Raw genomic sequence first — 17,717 nt, 5'->3', positions numbered from 1 at the left:
TTGCTTGTTTGCGCACGCGCTGTGGTATATCTTGACGGAAACACCTGCGTCGTCACTGTTCATTTCCACCAAAAGAATGTGAGGTGATGTGAATGGACTTCAAATCAGACAAACTCTGAGCAGCATGCTGAGCTATGCATTGGTCGCGTTTTTCTCGGTTTTACTGGCAGTGCTTTTAGTTCCTTATGATTGGTCCGTTAAATCAGTGACGGGACCAGTCCAGGGCCCCCCCGAGCGGCTCCTGAGCAGGCGCGAATTGACACAGTACAACGGAGAAGAAGGCAGCAAGGGCCTTTACCTGGCCATCCTGGGTCAGGTTTTTGACGTACAGAAGGGACACAAGCATTATGGACCTAATGGATCTTATCATTTTATGGCAGGTGATGCCTCGCTTTTCCTGGAGTTCTTGTTACTTTCAATAGCCCATTGAACAATATGTTTTTCTGCTACAAAGTAATACACAGGTTAAACATTTTCAGACACTAAGACCCTTAAATTTATTTTTTTAGCTTTCACTTAAATAATAAAACAACAGCTACATGTGCACAGCATCCATTAAACATGTCTGTACTTTCAGGAAGAGATGTTTCACTGGCCTTCATCACTGGAGACTTCACAGAGAGTGGCCTGACAGATGATGTGTCCAGTCTGCCCCCACTACAAATGGTGGCCCTTTATGACTGGCTGGCCTTCTATCAGAGGGAGTACCACATAGTTGGTAAATAGTTTTGTCTTAATACTTCCAAAACCTCTTGGCATATCAAAAGAACAAAATTACTTAGTAGCTGATGTAGATTTCGGAAAATACTTCACCCTGGAATACAGTCTACCAGGATAGCAAACAGCTTTTAAACACTTCAAAATGTTAAAAATACAGGCTTAAAATCAGAGGTTACACATCTCAATGTTATATTTACACATAAATCAACATGTTGTGTTTCAAAATGTTAAGACTGAAATTAAAAAATATGGAAATAAGAATTTCCGGTTCAAGTAAAGTCCAGACCATCTCATATTGTGCCAGATGTGTTTTCCAGTTCCGACAGTTTTGGTTTTTGTCATCCATCAGACAGATATTTCCTCAGCCAGAGCTCCTGATGATTCTAGAAATTCCCTCAGTGATAAATGACCTACAGTAGGCTTTTGGAGGACTGTTGTCCAGCAGACCAGGGACCTACCTCTAAATGGAAACATTGAAAGTTTACTACATTCTGTAATATTTGGGGTATTCCATTTAAAAATCGCCAATTTGAACTGATTACTTAATATAATTAATGTTTTTTGTTATTGGACATTTTATCTGTAAAATATCTTGCTTTGAATTTCAGGGAAATTAGTAGGCCGGTTCTATGATAACACTGGACAGCCCACAGAGGCCCTGCTGCAAGTGGAAGCCTCATTAGCAGAGGGCCAGCAGATGAAAGCTCAGTCTGAGGCTGAGAAGGTACGATTTCCAGCCTGCAACTCGGAGTGGAGCACTGGCAGCGGTGGAAGAGTTTGGTGTTCTACTAAAAGGTAAGGAAACACGTTTGGCCTTGTGACATTTTCCTAAAGTCTACAGGGCGTAGTCATGTAGTGATTTGCAGTGTTAGAGCTCTAATATGCTAATGCACAAAAGCATCAGGATGCATTTGTTTCCCTTCTGCAGTGGTGGAGTGATACGAGATTGGACAGGCGTCCCACGAAAGCTCTTCTCTCCAGGCTCCAGTGGTGTTCGATGTGTTTGTGTTAAAGATCCGTCTACAGCAGAGGAAGATTCCAGCTTACAAAGATACAGTGGCTGCCCTCCACATGCTGAGTCATGCTCTGTAGGAGATGACTAGCCTCTGAGCAAACTTAGAAATTAGACATTTTCAATTCAGCTTTTTAACACCAAATCAAGGAAAACAAAAGTAAAATCACACCAGTGAACAATAAAAAAAAAACAAAAAAAAAAACACTCAATTGTCTGTTTTTTATGACCTTTATGTAAAGTTGTCCTCCCTTTCCCTACAAGAATACACCAGGAAGAGACAGACTAGATATCTGAGCATACAGATACAATACAATGTGCATAAAAGATTAAACAATGTGCATAAAAGGTTAACAGAGGCAAAATTTAGGTTTGTCACAATGACAAGCACAAACTGCATTTAAGTACAAAACTGTTGTAGTGGTCAAAAATATCACACATTTATCTGTACAATTTAACAATACTTAAAGGGGCCCCACTACCTGGCCATCCCTCTACTTACTCCACATTCTCCCAAATGATCAGAAATGTCATGTAGTCTTGATAAAGTGCACCTGTTAGGCTTAGAAATTAAGAAGTGTTAAATGTGAAGGGTGAAGACAAAAAGTTGTCATGAGGCAACATTGTGGGGACAATGATCAGAGCGATGAGGCTCAAAAATGGAATGTTATCATTTGGTGACAGATTTTAAAAATTTGATTTATCATTATAACCAGGACATATAAAGGTTACAAATTAAATGACATATAGACATATGCATAGGCATAGTAGGCATTTCTGTAACTGAGGACTGTGGAAAACATTTAGTTTTAGTGGACCACATTTATTTTCCCTTGTGGAAAAACTGGCTCTTAGGTCCCATTTCCTCAACCTTTTCATGTAAACTCAACATATCCATTTATTCGGACTGAAGTGTCAAATAATCTACAAAGTACAGAGAGAATCAGCCCCACTCATTTTTGTTCAGTTGTGCCATATTTCGTGTATGGAAAAGTACTATGTCTAAATTAATTTATTGGAACTCATTTGGAAATTACCTTTAAAAAAAGTTGATATGCTTTCTCATTAAATTCACCTAGTCTGATTCATTTTATTCAGTCACTAAAGTACAGGAGTGACCAAAGAGTGAATGATGAACCATTACAAGTCACATGTAAGTGTCTTTGCAGATTTAGTGATGGGCAAATTTCTAGTGTCAGTCTGTTCCAGGTTGACGCCATTTCTCAGCTGATTTTTCTCTCTTTTTTTTTTAAATAAACCTGTCGAGATTAATTTTGTAGTACATCATTTTTGTCTGGATGGATCAGCATGAATCCAACTGATGGTAAAATAACCCACCACAGAGAAATTAAACCCCATCTACAGGTGATATCACTGGACTGAAATGTCATTACAACAGCCACCTGCCTGTGATAAAGGAGCTAATCAGAAACATGTTATTAGAAAATGAAGAAACTCATTCCAGCTGTCACCAAGCTGGACAGCTGCTTACATCCGCGTTGAGATACTTTGATCGAAACAAACAATAAGACAATGTTTCACTTTCTATTTGAAATGTCCCTCTACAAGATTAATAGACTGTTGTAGACTGGAATAGTATAAAGATGATGGTCTTTAGTATGTCCTGCTTCTGACTTCCCTTCTCCTGGTGCTTCTGAAAAGCTGTGCCAAGTTGGGGATGGCAATGGCCAGAGCCGTAGGATGAAGATGATGCTGGCCTCAGCATTACGACACCCCGCCCAGAGTCAGTACATCGAAGCAGATGTCACACACCCTCACCGGTTTGTTCAAGTCAAACTTGATGATGGGTATTTCCTTTATAGAGCACTTGTGGCACAACAGGCGCCCACAATGGCGGCTGCAGTGAACAGGAAAAAAAGAAGGAAATTAAAGAATAACCATATACCTACACCCAACATGAAGTGATATTAATTTAATTAATCACACATACTGCAACTATGGAAAAAAACAAATCATCTAGAGATTTAACTAAGTAAATAGGCAAGAGCCTCCCACTGACACTGTAGTGATTAATGTTTCATCTGGCAAATTATTTAGTCCTATCTGATGTAGTGCAGTGTTGTTTTCTTCAGCGATGATTTTATTTTGCTGACAAACCTTTTTTTCATGACGATAACGAGACAGTGACGAGCTAAAAATGACTCTCTGATGACGAAAACCTGACGAGACGTTTGTGAGATTTTGTTGACGAGACGAAAATATTCAAGGGATGATTGTCCAACGTTAAAAATACAGGACATTTCTGCCTATTATGAGCGCGATCTGTCAGTCAGCAATGCTGCTGCACCTTGGCCACGCCCACCATCAGACGTGCTGCGCACACACAGAGAAGCAGTTCATTCATTCATAGATGAATCATGGCGGCAGCGTCAACGAAGGGGTTTGGTGGAAGCAACTAAACAATATATGAACATATTTTAACTATGATCCATCATCATTTCACTGACAGACCAGGTCAAGTCGAGCATGTGTTCCTCATCCTTTGCTCATATTTTGGTCATGTGTTTGTTCAGGGTGGAGTTTTACACTTCAGTAAATTCTCAGAAATAAAACCACAGTTACCAAAGTCAGGATGTTGTTGCTCTTTGCTTTTTAGGAGTAATTGATTCCACAGTTAGAACTTTATCTGTGCAAAGCATCACCCTAAGTAGATCAGAAAGTATCTGCTGTTGGCTGGAAACCTTCTAAGTCTAAAACTATTCCTTTTAATTTAGTAATTATTGATGAAAATAACCAAACAACAAGCTCACAATGTGTTGTTATATATGTTGAACTTATAGATCAGCTATTTTCTTGTGTGACATGTTTGTATGATGAAGTAGGGCATCAATTCATAAAAAAGTTTAAATATAGAAATAAAAGGTTTCTGACCAACAGGAGTTAAGTAACACGGCAGCACTTCATCCCTGTTGATGGGAAAGTCTCAGCTAAAGCTGTCAGTCTGGTAAAGGATCTGGTTATTATGCAGAAGCATTAAGGTTAACTTGTTTTATGAATTATTCGTTATAACTTGGCAACCTTGATTCCACTTGTTAATATGTATTATTGACCTAAATTAATTTATTAAAAGACTAATACTTTTTTAGTTGACTAAAACTTGACTAAAACCTTTTTGAGTTTTCGTCGACTAAAACTAGACTAAAACTATCAAACTTAGAAATGACTAAAATGTGACTGAAACTAAAACATTTTCGTCCTGAAGACTAAATCTGAGATGCCAGCCAAAAACAACACTGATGCAGTGAATAATTTCTCTTTCCTTTAAACATCCGTGTTGGAAGACAGACCCTCTAATTGTGGAAAAGATGTCATTATGTTGTAAAATGATGTTTTAAAAGTCAAATTATTGGCCTGCATCAAGCAAAGAATATGACTAAAAACTTAAGATAACCATCTTTAAACTAAGAAATGTGGTTGGAAGAAAGTTGTACTCATTGCGCCTAGATCCCACCATACAGGCCTGTGGAGTCAGCATTATGACCTGGGCTTGCTTCAGTTGGTCAGGTCAAGGTTCAGCAATGTTGAGAGCCAAAAAAGAATAAGGCTGACTATCTCAACACACTGAATGACCAGGCTTTCCCACCAAAAGCTCTTTTTCTACCTTGACGGCACAGCAGTGCAAGACAACATGATTTGTCAGACTGAAATCTGAGAATATTTGGGATATGCTGCCGAAGACTTTACAAACAAGTCCAACTACTTTCAATACAAAATCTTAATAAAATACTGATGCAACTCTGGATGGAAACAAATGTTCTGACTCTGGCAACAGTAGTTTTAGAAAATGCCAGTTAACTAACCAGTGATGTTTCCGTGTTGTAACACCAAACTTTGCAGCACATTCATAGCAGTTGGACCCATCACACCATGGGGGTTCTTTGGACAGCATATCTAAAATAAAAATAAATAAATAAAAATATTAGTTATTATCAGACAGTTCAACAACAAGGCTTGGAAGATGAACATCAATAAAAACCAACGAATAAGGAAGTGTGAAAATGTACCTAGAAGGCGGAAGAGCAACTGTTTAGTTGCAACTTGATAGTTGAAAATGTTGATGCCCTGATTATTAGTGACACCCAGTCGAGCTCCGGCCCTCACAATGGCACGGCAGAGGTTTGCATTTCCTTTCATATAGGCCAGGAGCAGAACTGCAATAAAACACAGCTCAGTTGTTCCACTGTAAGGGTGTAACATTGGTTTTAGTATTCTGTTTGTACAGAAATAATCAAGCATGTACCTGTGTTCCCTTCATTGTCCAATTTATCCAGAGGGTATTCAGGCATGCACTCCAGGAACAATTCAAAAATGGCAGCAGCATTCTCTTTGCCATAATGGCCTAGCACGTGCATTGGTGACTGCCCCCTAAACAGACAGTACATCAACACTTAAATGTTATAAAAAAAACAAAAAAAACAACACTAAATATACATAAAATCTTTTTGTGGACTGAGTGTACCTGAGATTGAAGGCCTCCGCATCAATGGTTGACTCGGTGAGAAGGGTTCTGACATTGTTAAGGCGGCCCTGCATCACAGCCAGATGCAGAGCTGCAGAAACAAAAGGGAATGTTCTTCAAATAATATAGTTGGGGTGGTGAGATCATTAAATACATTAGATAACCAAATACCAAAATTACTTTTAAAACCTTTTTAAAGTTGAACAAAGTTCTTTCTCCACAGAAGCCCAAAAACATCTGAAACCAGCTTCATTAGACTTGAGAACTGAACTAATGGTTGAAAATGGACTGTTTACTTGACTCCTAATGCTATTATTAGACAAGAAACTTCACTTGGGAGTGGCACTTCAACTCTTTCCACTAACTTCATAAACTATTAAAAATCACTTTTTTACATTTTCTCCAAATAAACAGCCTTTGTGCATTTGCATGGTTACATGTAACAATACACCTGTGCCGCATTTACTATGCTTGGGTGTGTAGGCATGCAAATTCGCCCTGCCTGAGCTCCACTGCTCCCCTGGGTGCAGCCAAACACCCATGATTATGTAAAAGAACTCAACTCCTTGTCTTGACTAGAGCATCTTTTCCCCACATGAGGCCCCAAGATGTTCTGATGAATGAGCAGAAATCTGTATCAACAAGAGCCAAAATGATGCAGAATGTCACTTACCATTATTGCCATTCTCATCCTCGGCAGCAAAATCTACACCATTCTCTAGCAAGACTGAACAAATAGTGGCCAGGTCCTGCTGGGCTGCCAAATGTAGTGCTGTCTGCCTGTGTTTGGTCAGCTCATTCACTTTGGCTCCAGCAAGCAACTGTATGCAGAAAATGTAAAATAAAACTATTAAAACAGCACAACTTCTTCTTCTTTTTTTTTTAAAGCATCCCAGGAGAGAATGCAGAAGACAAAATACTGGGTTTCTACCAGGTTGCGGACGATAATCTCAGAGCCAGCCTGCACGGCCAGGTGGAGAGGGGTGAGTTTGGCAGCATCCTGAACCCTGGAGTTGACATTAGCTTGGACACTGATGAGGAACAAGACACTTTCAATGTCTGAGTTCTGAACAGCCACATGCAGGAAATTCCTCCCTTTGTTGTCCACCTGGTGAGAAACAAAAACAGAGGTTAATACTTCTAACTCCTCATTCTTTTATCAATGTTATGGAGACATACTAATGCATTTATTGCAGTGCTACCTGCTCAGCAGCACCTGGCTCCCTCTTGAGGATAGCTTCTGCTGCCTTATTGTTTGTGTGTGTCATGGCACAAGCAAACGGAGTCATTCCCTGGCGGTCGCGAATGTTGAGCCGAATGTCTGGATGGGAAATGAGGAGCTGTATGATGGCGTTGTGCTGGCTGCTAATAGCAGCATGGATGGGAGCTCTGCCCTCTGCATCCTGACAAAACACATTCATATTTAAACCAAAGTTAAAATGTTTTACTTACAATTCAGTCACAATTACGAACAGAATACTTTGCTGAAAGAAAAAAAACAAACAAAAACAAAACAAAAACAGAGCTATGAGACAAAGGCAAGTCAATTAATAGGACTAACCTGTGCATTAACATTAGCTCCAAACTCTAGAAGGCACTGCACCACCTCCTCCAATCCCCAACTGCTTGCCAGGTGGAGGGGCGTTTGTCCATCTCGGGCTTCTTCATCTCCTTCCCCACCAGGGCCAGGTCGCCTTGGACTGTTTACGTCGCAACCACTATCCACATACATGCAGGCAATCAGTTAAAACAGCCATGCATGCACCGTTTTGCACTTGGACTTGACAGACAAGTTACTTTCTGAGTGCATTTAAAGAGGCAAAGTGAAGCTTTTAAACATTAAGACTTATGGTTTTATTGTTACATTCTGGTAAACATAAAAAAAAAACACCAGCAGACAAGTTTTATTTATGTTCAAAAGATGTGTAATTCATGCAGATATGTGGACACAAATAAGGAGAACAGGCAGACCTGCGGATGAGGAAGCAAGCAGAGACCTCATTATTCTCATCTACAGCTCTGTGCAGGAGAGTCTGCTGGCAGCCAGAGGGTCCTGTGCTCCAACACGTGGCATCACAGCCATGCCGGACCTGATGAGGGAAAAAAACGCACAATTTCAATGTCAAAATGAACAAAAACATGATTTTCCAGTCTGAAATCTAATTGATTCAAAGTTTGTTTTGTCTTAGTTTACTTTTTGCAGACTTGTTCATCTTCGATATTTCAGGTTAGACGTACAGTAGAAGAGTTTGGCTACTCCTTTATTAGCAATATTATCTTTTTATAACATGTCTAAACAGGCTGTTGAAAGGGAACATGCAATTTATTAACTAGCAGCAAAGCTGCACATTTCTCTAAATTTATTTCCTATTGAGCCCTTTTTGAAGTATGAATGGCTACGCACCACATCACACAGTGTGTTGTTCTAGGAGGTCAAAAAAAGGTTTTTACTAAATTAATAAGAAACAACCCCCCACAATGCCAGAGGAATATTTAAAAAATAATTTGTCCTACTTATTAAAAACAAAAACTACTTGATCAACATGAGATCAAGTAGTTTATTTTAAATACAGGTGTTTCCAGGTACATCCAAATCAAAGACTGAATGTGTTTGACAATATTAGGGGTGTTAACAATGAACAACTCACTGTATAAAGATATTAGTTTTGAATAATTTGCTCATACAATTTCTAATTCTATTTGTCTTACCAGTGTGGAAGCGATATCTTCCAAGCCATTCTCAAGAGCCAGCCACAATGGAGGGTCTCCTTTGTCATCCATCACAGACATATCAGCCCCCCGTGTACAAATAGCATCTACCACCAGTGGCAGCTGGTTACTGATGGCCAGCTGTAGTGCTGTTTGCCCCTCCTGGGTCCTGGCAGTCAAACAAATATGGCATTAACACCACACAGACCAATATAGGAATGTAGGAAGATTCATTTTAATGGAGCAAAATGTTAATACAGGGGACCCTTATGTTAACTGATAACTAATACTGAAGCTTTTCATGAGTCACACTTGTATAATTATAATCCCATTCTCTTTTTGTAAAGACTTTTGTCTTAAAGCCCACTGTCCTGTGAATGGTCAAGTATCAGAACTTTGTTGAAGCAAAAAAAAAAAAAAAAAAAAAAAAAAAAAAAAAAAAAAAAAAAAAAAAAAACAATCCTGTGGCTATAAGCTGTACCTCACAGGTAAACCATGTGTATCATAGAAGAAATCTTTGATGTGCAGTTTTTGCAGATGAGAAAAAATGTCAGAACAAGGTTTTAAAACACATATTTACCTTTTTTTGGTCCGGTCCCATTTATGTATAAATGCCCTAAAATATCATAACACAAAATAAGACCTAAAATACTATATTTCAAATATATCCGTAGCATTACCTGACATTGATGTCAGCTTGATGTTCAAGAAGAAAGAGGGCACTCTTGCTGTCCTGTCTTTGGATGGCCATGTGAAGCAGGGTTTGTCCATTGGACATAGTGTCATTGATAGAAGCCCCTGAGCCCAACAGCTGAGCTGCTATGGTATGCATACCTGACAGAGACAGACTGCATTTAATTACCACATATACCAAACACAATTATTTATATTAGATTTTACCAACACTCGCTGTGTACCTGTCCAGAGGGCCAAGCCCAGAACTGTCTGGTCCAATGAGTCTTTGAGACTGAAGTCTGGAATGATCTGCAAGTTGTTGGTGGCATGAAGTGCATTGGCTACAACCATAAACAAAGAAACATGAGTAAATTACAGGATGATCCTGGAAATTAAAAAAAAAATCATGCAGTGAGGTAAAGTAAAAGGACATTTAAATTCAGTCAGGAGCCCAGAAATATACCAACCTTTTTGCTCCAAGATGACAGATACCACATCTGGGTGGTTGTGAGCAATGGCCATGTGAAGGGGGGTCTGCATAGCCACACCAGGGGTGTCATCAGGCAGAGCCTTCTGGGTCTGCAGGTTGGGGTTGGCCCCTTGCTGCAGCAGCTCCGCTGTTAAGCTTGCCAGCCCACAGCGACATGCTGTATGAAGAGAGCTCTCCCCCTGCAGGCAGGCACAGGGATTCAGAACAAAGTTACATAACCACTTCGATCTACTCATTATGGTTCAACAGATATTATTCAATTACTTTTAATATATAGAGAAATTCAGACAGATTTTAAAAACTTCTCTGAAGCCACACATAATATTTCAATATCACAAATATATTCTTTGCTAACAGTGGCTAGACTTTGATTATACTGAGATTAACGCATTTACCACCAAATTCTGGGCTTTGGTAAATTGCACATTGCAAAGATAGAGATTAACCAGGTTGTAAGTAAAGCTTCAACATGCAATAAGAAGAAACAGTACCAAGATATTGAAAACTACATTTAAACTCAAACATTCATTCTTGTGAACTTCTCCTGCCATCCATCCCCAAACATTCTCAATGGGATTTGAATCAGGGGAATACGCAGAATGGTCCAAAAGCGTGACATGACTCTCCTGGCAGAAGTCCTTAGTCAGGTGGGTGTTGTGCACTGCAGCTTTGTCCTGCTGAATGACTCAGCCATTACCAGACAGATGAGGGGATCACACAAGGGATGCTCCCTGCAACATCTCCACATAGCCAGCAGCACTTTGATGCCCTGAACAACCTGAAGCTCCATTGTTCCATTTAAGGAAAAAGCACCCCAGACCATGATGGCGCCTCCCCCACTGTGCCGTGTAGAAAACATCTCCAGTGGGATCTCCTTGTCATTGTAATAATGATAATAATAAAGTCATCAGGACCATCCAGGTTTAATTTTTTCTCATCAGAGAAACACTTTACTTCACCTGGTGGTCCCTTGCAAAATTCAAACAGGCAAGTTTGTGTCGTGGGAGGAGACGAGGCTTTGAAGATGTTTTCTGTTCTTAAAGCCCTTCTCTCGCAGATGCCGTCTTATTGTTATTGGCCTACGCTCTGCATCAGTAAAGGCCTTAATTTGGGTTGAGGATCGGCCTGTGTCTTCACAGACAGCCTGTTGGATTCTGGCTCAGTGCAGGTGAAAGTTTATTGGGTCTACCACTTAACTTTTTTGTCCTGTAACCCCCAGGATCTTTTAAGACATTTAAAATGACTCATGCAATGGCGGCGAGAGGCCTTGCTTGTGCAGCTGAACGATCCTGCCACGTTCAAAGACAGAAAGCCTTTTTTGTCTTTGTCATCATGAAGTCATGGCAGTGTGCATACAAAAAGAAACATTTCAAGGAAACCAGATTTTGTGCAGGTTTGGACTTTTTGAAGTTATGGTCTTAAACTTTTGATCAACTGATGAACAGCCAGTTTGAGTTTAAATTTAGTTTTCAATACATTTCCTACTCTCTACTTTTTGTTACTTGTACTTATTTTTACTGGTCTTAAGAGTTTGTATCAGGGATATAATCATTGTGTTATTTCAGATTTTGTGTATCTGCCAACCACAATTCAGGAACTATGCAATTGTTTTAATGTTATATAACCAAATGTTCATACATACCCATTTGTTAACGTGATTAACCTTTGCACCATGAGTGGCTAAAAAAAGTGCCGCTGCTTCGTTGCCTGCCTGAGCTGCTCTTTGCATAAGGCAGTTTTCTGTAAGAAGTATAATGATGAAGATGTATAAATGTCTAAGAAAACCACCACTCCATTTCATCACATGTAAAACATAAAAAAAATAAAAAAAAGGTTTCCTAAACAGCACCTGTAGCAGTGTCAGGTGCATCAGCGTTGCTTCCTCTCTTAATAAGCTGGGCTGCAAAACCGTTCTCATCAAATGAGGTGCCGTTCACTACTGGTGCATCGTCCTCAAATGGGTTTACTGAAAGATCTGAAGACATGGTGATATGCTGCAGGGCTAACCACAGAGCTGTGCTGCCCTCATGGTCCTTGAGTTCCAGGTCAAGTCTAACAAGAAGGACAGATAATTCCAGGTTACATGCAAGACTATTAAATTATGGCCAAGACTGCATGATATCTGAAATTATTGGTCCTTAAATTTATTATTTAATTACCTAGTTATTGTGATCTTATTAGTTCAATCAATCAAACATCAAGCACAGTTTTTGACTATGATGTAACTCACTGTTTACACTGTAGTAGCTGGTTGAACACTGCGTCATTCCCTGATGCCACAGCTTCATGTAACGGAGTTCTACAATTAACAAGACAAAACTGAAGCACCATCATACTTTGCACAGTAGTTAACCATATCTGCAGTCCCATAAAGTTCATGAACCAAGAGTCATATGACTACCTGCCCTTGCTGTTCTGCATGTTAGCGTTGGCTCCAGCTTTAAGCAGAGCCTCTGCAATGCGGGCCATGCCACTCATCACCTCTACAGAGTGTTTCTTGGGGCTGAAAGAACAGACCAAGTGAAGTGGGGTTTCTACAGCCCCCACTGTGGCTGCATTCACCTGAGCCGAGTGGCGAATCAAGAAAATGGAAGCAAATTCGTCACCTAGTGAAAGCAAGACACAGAGTGTCAGGAATGAGGAATTTTCCTTTCAACAATCAGGTTTACAGTCAGTAACCAAAGCTATACAAAGGAAATTTGTTAATTATGGCAGAGCAAAAATGATCCTCACCTCTTTGGATGGCCTTATGTAGGAGGCTCCAACCACTCTGGTCCACCATGTCCACGTCAGCTTTGTTGTTAACCAGAGTGGTGGCGATACTTTCCAATTTACGGGAGAGCGCCAGGTCTAGTGCCAAGTCACCGTTATTGTCCAGTTCATTTAGTTTGCCAGGAAGCTGAAAACAGGCAGTAAAAATCAAACACAAAACGTGTTTTTTTCAGCAGAGAGGGACACTTTGTTTGGGGGGGGGGGGTGCATATATGTAGTTAAGCAAAAAGACTGACCTGCGAGTCCATTTCAATAAGATACAAAAACACCACATCTTCACGCTCAACTTTGATGGCTTTGTGGAGGGGATACTCTGTTTTAGATTTGATCATCTTGTACAGAAGTTGGGCACTCATGGTGCTAAAATCTTCTTTCCTTAGATCATCCTGGGAGACAGCAGTCAATGAAGAACAACTGTTCAGGGTCAAATATCAGAACTGGCCAATGGTGGAGAAAAGCAAGTGCTATCACCCATTTCAGACTGAAACATAACAGTTCACGAACTTTGCTAATGAAAATAAAAACCAAATTCTTCTGACATAATTGCAAACATTACAAAGAAAAAAGCTCATAATGACAGTAGGCTGTGATCACCATAATCCAAGGGAGTGAGCCAAACTTCAGCTCTTGATCTGTATCCCATGTGCATGCACAAACATGTTCAAACCACCTCATTGAACATGCACAAACACTGTCTTGAGGCACCTACCCAGTGACTGGCTATGATCTCCCCACAGTAGTTCATCAGTGTGGTGGCATTTAGCTCCTCAGCTGTTTGATAGAAGCGAATGCAGTTCCTAACATTCACTGACGACATGACGCCTTTTTCGCACCTATTCCAGTAGAAAGACAGACGTGGGGTGAAACCATACATGTTGCACTAAAAACATGTTCCAAATCAGATAAAGCTGCAATTTAATACAAGACTGTAAACCGAAACTCAGTTTGCAGAACAGGTTCCAACCTTTCTCTCAGCAGCTGAAGCTGGAAGCGGTTCGCTAGTTTCATCAGGTCAATAAGAAAGGCATCATCCTCACTGAGTTCCAACTCATCTGTGTATGCCCAGCGCAGCATCGCCATGGCAACATCAGGTTTGCAATCTAAGAAACAAATTATGAAAGTTTTATAGTTTAACACAGTTATCATTGCTTACAATTTTCAGCATTTTCCTTCATTAAAAAAATAAGAACTCAAGTCACCCCAAAGTGAAAATGTACCCAACAGTGAACTTTGACAGCTTAAATAAATATTATGTCATCATTCATTAACCAAGGAGTGTGTTGTATAGCACAGAGCCCAGAGGGATCAGCTTGATTTCCACTATGATGTATCCCTGGATTCCACCAGATACGGCTGTGTTGCATTTCGGTTATGCCACAGTTGTGTTTTTGTCGCTCATGTAGCATCATGTTGCATCGCAACTGTTTAAAGAAAGCAACAATAATGCATCTCTGTGGTGTCTAAGTAACAAAAATCTACTCCCAAAACTCCTGCAGTTAACGTTTATGCCACATTGTTATTATCTGCTTATTCAGACATCAGATAATTATGTTGTTGCAGTGGTGTAATATGCAATCAAGAGTCTGCACATGGTGTTGAATGGATTTTCGATGGTGTTCCCATGTTTGACCTGCTGCTCATCTGCACTGCACTAATTGCTGTGGCTTATTCCTAGAGGAGCTGCTTTTTGAGAGACTTTTTAAACATGCCACAAAATATCTAATAGATTCACAAAAAGTGTCCGGCTTGGTGGCTTTGATGCAGCTGGAAATTATTGCAACCACATATGGCTAATGCTCAAACACAACAGGGTTGCTCACCAGTTAGGTCCAGTTCAGAGGTGGAGGCCAAATTAGATAGACTCCAGACATCGCTGCGGGCAGCGAGCACAAACTTGTGGGCAGAGAACTGCTCCCCTGCAACTTTCACTTTCAGATCACTAAAAACAGAACAGATTTGCCTCTCAGAAAACCACATAATTAAAATATTCTAGCAACAGCATGCTATAAACTGGAAGGAGAAAAGCTCATTCAAGACAATTCAAGTGCCAATTCACAAAAAAAAGTAATCTCAAGGCACTGTACAGACATAATTCAACTCAATTCACTGTGGTTTGATTAATCTAGGCAGCTTTTATCAAAAAGTGGAAACAAGCAAAAAATAATATATATTAAAAAGAAACAAACAAATTATTTACACAGGAATGATGGTTTAGGAAACAAAACAAAAATAAGTTCTTACCAATCATGATCCTTACCTGTACTGTTCTTGCTGATAGAGATTGGCCACGATATCCAGCAGACGGCTAATAAAAGTGTCTGCAGCTGCAGGACTGGAGGAGCCCTGGCTGGAGGTTTGAGCAGCAAGCACAGCGCAGCGTCTCTCCGTATCAGCCAGCTTCTGCTGCATCTTCACATACTCCTGCCTCAGCAGGGCCAGGTGCTTCTGCAGCTTGGCCACCTCCTCTGTCCCACATCAAGTTAAAATCGACAGCACAGGGGACAAAACAAAGAAAGTAGGTGAGGAAAACCTGTTTCTGAAAGAAAATGGAAAACTGTCCAAACATACTTAATTGGGGTTTAATGTAGGAACACATTGTCCTTTTTTTCACTGTGATGTGGTTTTACAAAAAAATAAATAATTATCACTAATGTTCATAGATAAACCTTAAAACTGTGATAATATGACTGGAGAGAATCACCTAAAATAGTCAAATTTAGACTTAAGCTATTATTACTTTTCCTAGCACTAACTTCATCACCCTTCTCTTGTGTGTCTGAAGTCACACAAAGTTTGCATGACTTCAATAATCTCTATACAAGGCCAAAACTGACTAAAGCAAAATTTAATATACATGGTCACATCTTCCTTTGCTCTTCCAAATAAGCAGATACTCATTTTACAACATGACTCCTATCTTGGCCAAGAGTCCACAGAGTTTCACTGAGGCAATTTCCTTCCTTTTAGCCAGTAAAGTTTTAGTGGAGCAAGAATGCTGAGGCGGCACGTTACCGTCTACTCCATCGTAAACTGTCACTGGCAGAGCTGCTGGTCATGAGGAACATTAAGGGGGTGTTTCAGAAACCCACATGATCAGCTCAACACAAGAAGGGTGGTGATGCTGCAGTAGCAGCTTAGGACCAAATGACCAGTCAACAGACAATCTCCTTATTGATTATAATTTGGTGTTTGGTCAGGACTTATGATGTAGTCTCTTCCAATAACGTACAGCAATAATCTCACACTAAAAGTTTGTACATAAGTTTAAATTGGACATAAGTTTCCAGCACTTAGTATTCTGATGTCATTAACATCAGAATACGAACATGGCAATGTTAAAGTGAAATCTTCTTAATATATTTATCCGTTCAGGAGAATGACCCAGCCATCATTCACTTGTTTAAAAAGCTGTGTACGAGGCTGCTGAGCAGCTTTAACAGCATAGACTACAGTGTTTGTTCTCTGGATTCAAGTCGGTAAGTAGATTTTCCTCAAGGAATCAGGGCTTAATATAGGTGGTGCCCTCGTACACGGCACACTTCTGCCAGGTGGTTAAAGATGACACCTGACAGGGGGTGACACCCAGATTTTCCTGAGAAGTTTTGCGCCCCATTCTAACCCTTCATTTTCCAAAACTAATAAGAGGTTATAGTAAAACTGAAGGTCTCCTTACAAAAACAGAAGATAGACCGTTAATGAGACGACAGCTGCTGTTCAACTGTAACTGAATTATGAATCGTTAGACAATTTGATGCGAGCATGACGCTGATATTCAACCCATAATAAAAAAAGCAACATGAAATGCCAATTCTATGAGTTAACATGCGGTTTATATTGCGTTACAAATACGCAATTCTCCTGTTTGCACAAGATCTGCGCCCGCAGCATTTCTTGTCCAGTTGGGCTAACTAATAGCGATAAAATTCAGCTAGCGACACCAACGACAGCTAGCGACAGGATGGCTCACTTGCGAGAGGAGTGTGACAAGAAGAGGGTCGCTGTGTTTCTTATTATCAACCTCTGAAAATGCACGGCTCGCTTAGCTGCCAATACATTATCTACATCTGTCTCACAGGGAAATTATCACAGCAGAATAAAACGGACCGTATGAAATAGTTCATTCGAAAAAACATCAATCTCATACCTTCCGCCATGTTGCTCAACGATTGCTCCGTGGCCTGATGGTTTGTATCGCGATACCATGAAGCTGCCCGGAGTGGGCGGTGGTGTTGCGTTTAAGTGGCTCACTAAAACTCGTTAGTGGACAGTTAATCACATGACAGCCTTAATCTCGTGTGAATTATAACACATCACTGTGTACTTTTTTTCCACAGTATGTTCATTTCAACACATACACACGTTTATATTACCACGACTAATAATAATGAACATGTATTTAAATTAAAGAAGTTTAGAAGATAAATTTACTTTAGAGGCATCCGTGTTTCAGTGTTTTCACTGAACCGCTCTTTCTCCTGGGGCAGAATCATGGACTGAAAAGATAAATATCACAAATACGTTGTATAATATTAGCCAACATATATCTTCAAAAGAGAATAACCCAAGAGTTTGGTGCACAAGTTTCCTCTTTATTTTGGGTTTTCTGAAATCACCACATGGTCTGGAAAATGGCATACAATTAGTTGTACTAAATAGCCCAAAATGTTAGTTAAATCTTCTCCATGACTCATTGCAGCTGGTAAGACGATTGTGCCAACACAAAAAGGTGTATGACAACATTTAATTAAAACAAAAAAAGTCCAACCAACACAGATTTCAGTAAAAGGACTATGTATTATGGATGTCTCTTGGAGCCAAGAAATGCAGATAATCTGATCAAACAAGCGTACCAAGTAAAC

The 17,717-nt window shown here is 40.0% G+C and overlaps 2 protein-coding genes across 2 annotated transcripts; one reads left to right on the top strand and one right to left on the bottom strand.

The window, feature by feature from the left end:
* The first annotated feature begins 1 nt into the window (after position 1).
* Positions 2-2,802, top strand: LOC121654281 (neuferricin). Its single transcript, XM_042008345.1, has 4 exons — positions 2-380; positions 578-718; positions 1,329-1,515; positions 1,649-2,802. Exons 1-4 carry the CDS (start codon positions 125-127, stop codon positions 1,821-1,823), a joined length of 759 nt encoding a protein of 252 aa, XP_041864279.1. The 5' UTR covers positions 2-124; the 3' UTR covers positions 1,824-2,802.
* A 195-nt stretch (positions 2,803-2,997) lies between these two features.
* On the bottom strand, positions 2,998-17,134 carry ankfy1 (ankyrin repeat and FYVE domain containing 1). Its single transcript, XM_042008332.1, has 25 exons — positions 17,003-17,134; positions 15,116-15,323; positions 14,679-14,797; positions 13,823-13,958; positions 13,568-13,691; positions 13,095-13,244; positions 12,820-12,985; positions 12,488-12,692; positions 12,317-12,385; positions 11,936-12,138; positions 11,729-11,826; positions 10,064-10,265; positions 9,839-9,937; positions 9,602-9,755; positions 8,922-9,090; positions 8,184-8,302; positions 7,774-7,930; positions 7,415-7,615; positions 7,144-7,320; positions 6,886-7,033; positions 6,213-6,303; positions 5,994-6,118; positions 5,758-5,904; positions 5,554-5,644; positions 2,998-3,590 (listed from the first exon to the last, which is right to left on the bottom strand). The coding sequence occupies exons 1-25, from the start codon at positions 17,010-17,012 to the stop codon at positions 3,458-3,460; spliced, it is 3,501 nt and encodes a 1,166-aa protein (XP_041864266.1). The 5' UTR covers positions 17,013-17,134; the 3' UTR covers positions 2,998-3,457.
* Between the last annotated feature and the right edge of the window lie 583 nt (positions 17,135-17,717).

The sequence above is a fragment of the Melanotaenia boesemani genome, chromosome 15 (assembly GCF_017639745.1).
Source record: "Melanotaenia boesemani isolate fMelBoe1 chromosome 15, fMelBoe1.pri, whole genome shotgun sequence".
Classification (NCBI taxonomy): domain Eukaryota; kingdom Metazoa; phylum Chordata; class Actinopteri; order Atheriniformes; family Melanotaeniidae; genus Melanotaenia; species Melanotaenia boesemani.
Note: the sequence above shows the minus strand (reverse complement) of the source record. Positions and strands in the feature narration are given on the sequence as shown.

Coding starts and splice junctions, on each gene's coding strand:
- ankfy1 (XM_042008332.1), bottom strand. Junction 7,931..8,183: donor GCTTGCTTCCTCATCCGCAG/GTCTGCCTGTTC, acceptor GTATGTGGATAG/TGGTTGCGACGTAAACAGTC. Junction 7,321..7,414: donor AGCCAGGTGCTGCTGAGCAG/GTAGCACTGCAA, acceptor GTTTCTCACCAG/GTGGACAACAAAGGGAGGAA.
- LOC121654281 (XM_042008345.1), top strand. CDS start 125: ATGCTGAGCTATGCATTGGTCGCGTTTTTCTCGGTTTTACTGGCAGTG. Junction 719..1,328: donor GAGGGAGTACCACATAGTTG/GTAAATAGTTTT, acceptor TTTGAATTTCAG/GGAAATTAGTAGGCCGGTTC. Junction 1,516..1,648: donor GTTTGGTGTTCTACTAAAAG/GTAAGGAAACAC, acceptor TCCCTTCTGCAG/TGGTGGAGTGATACGAGATT.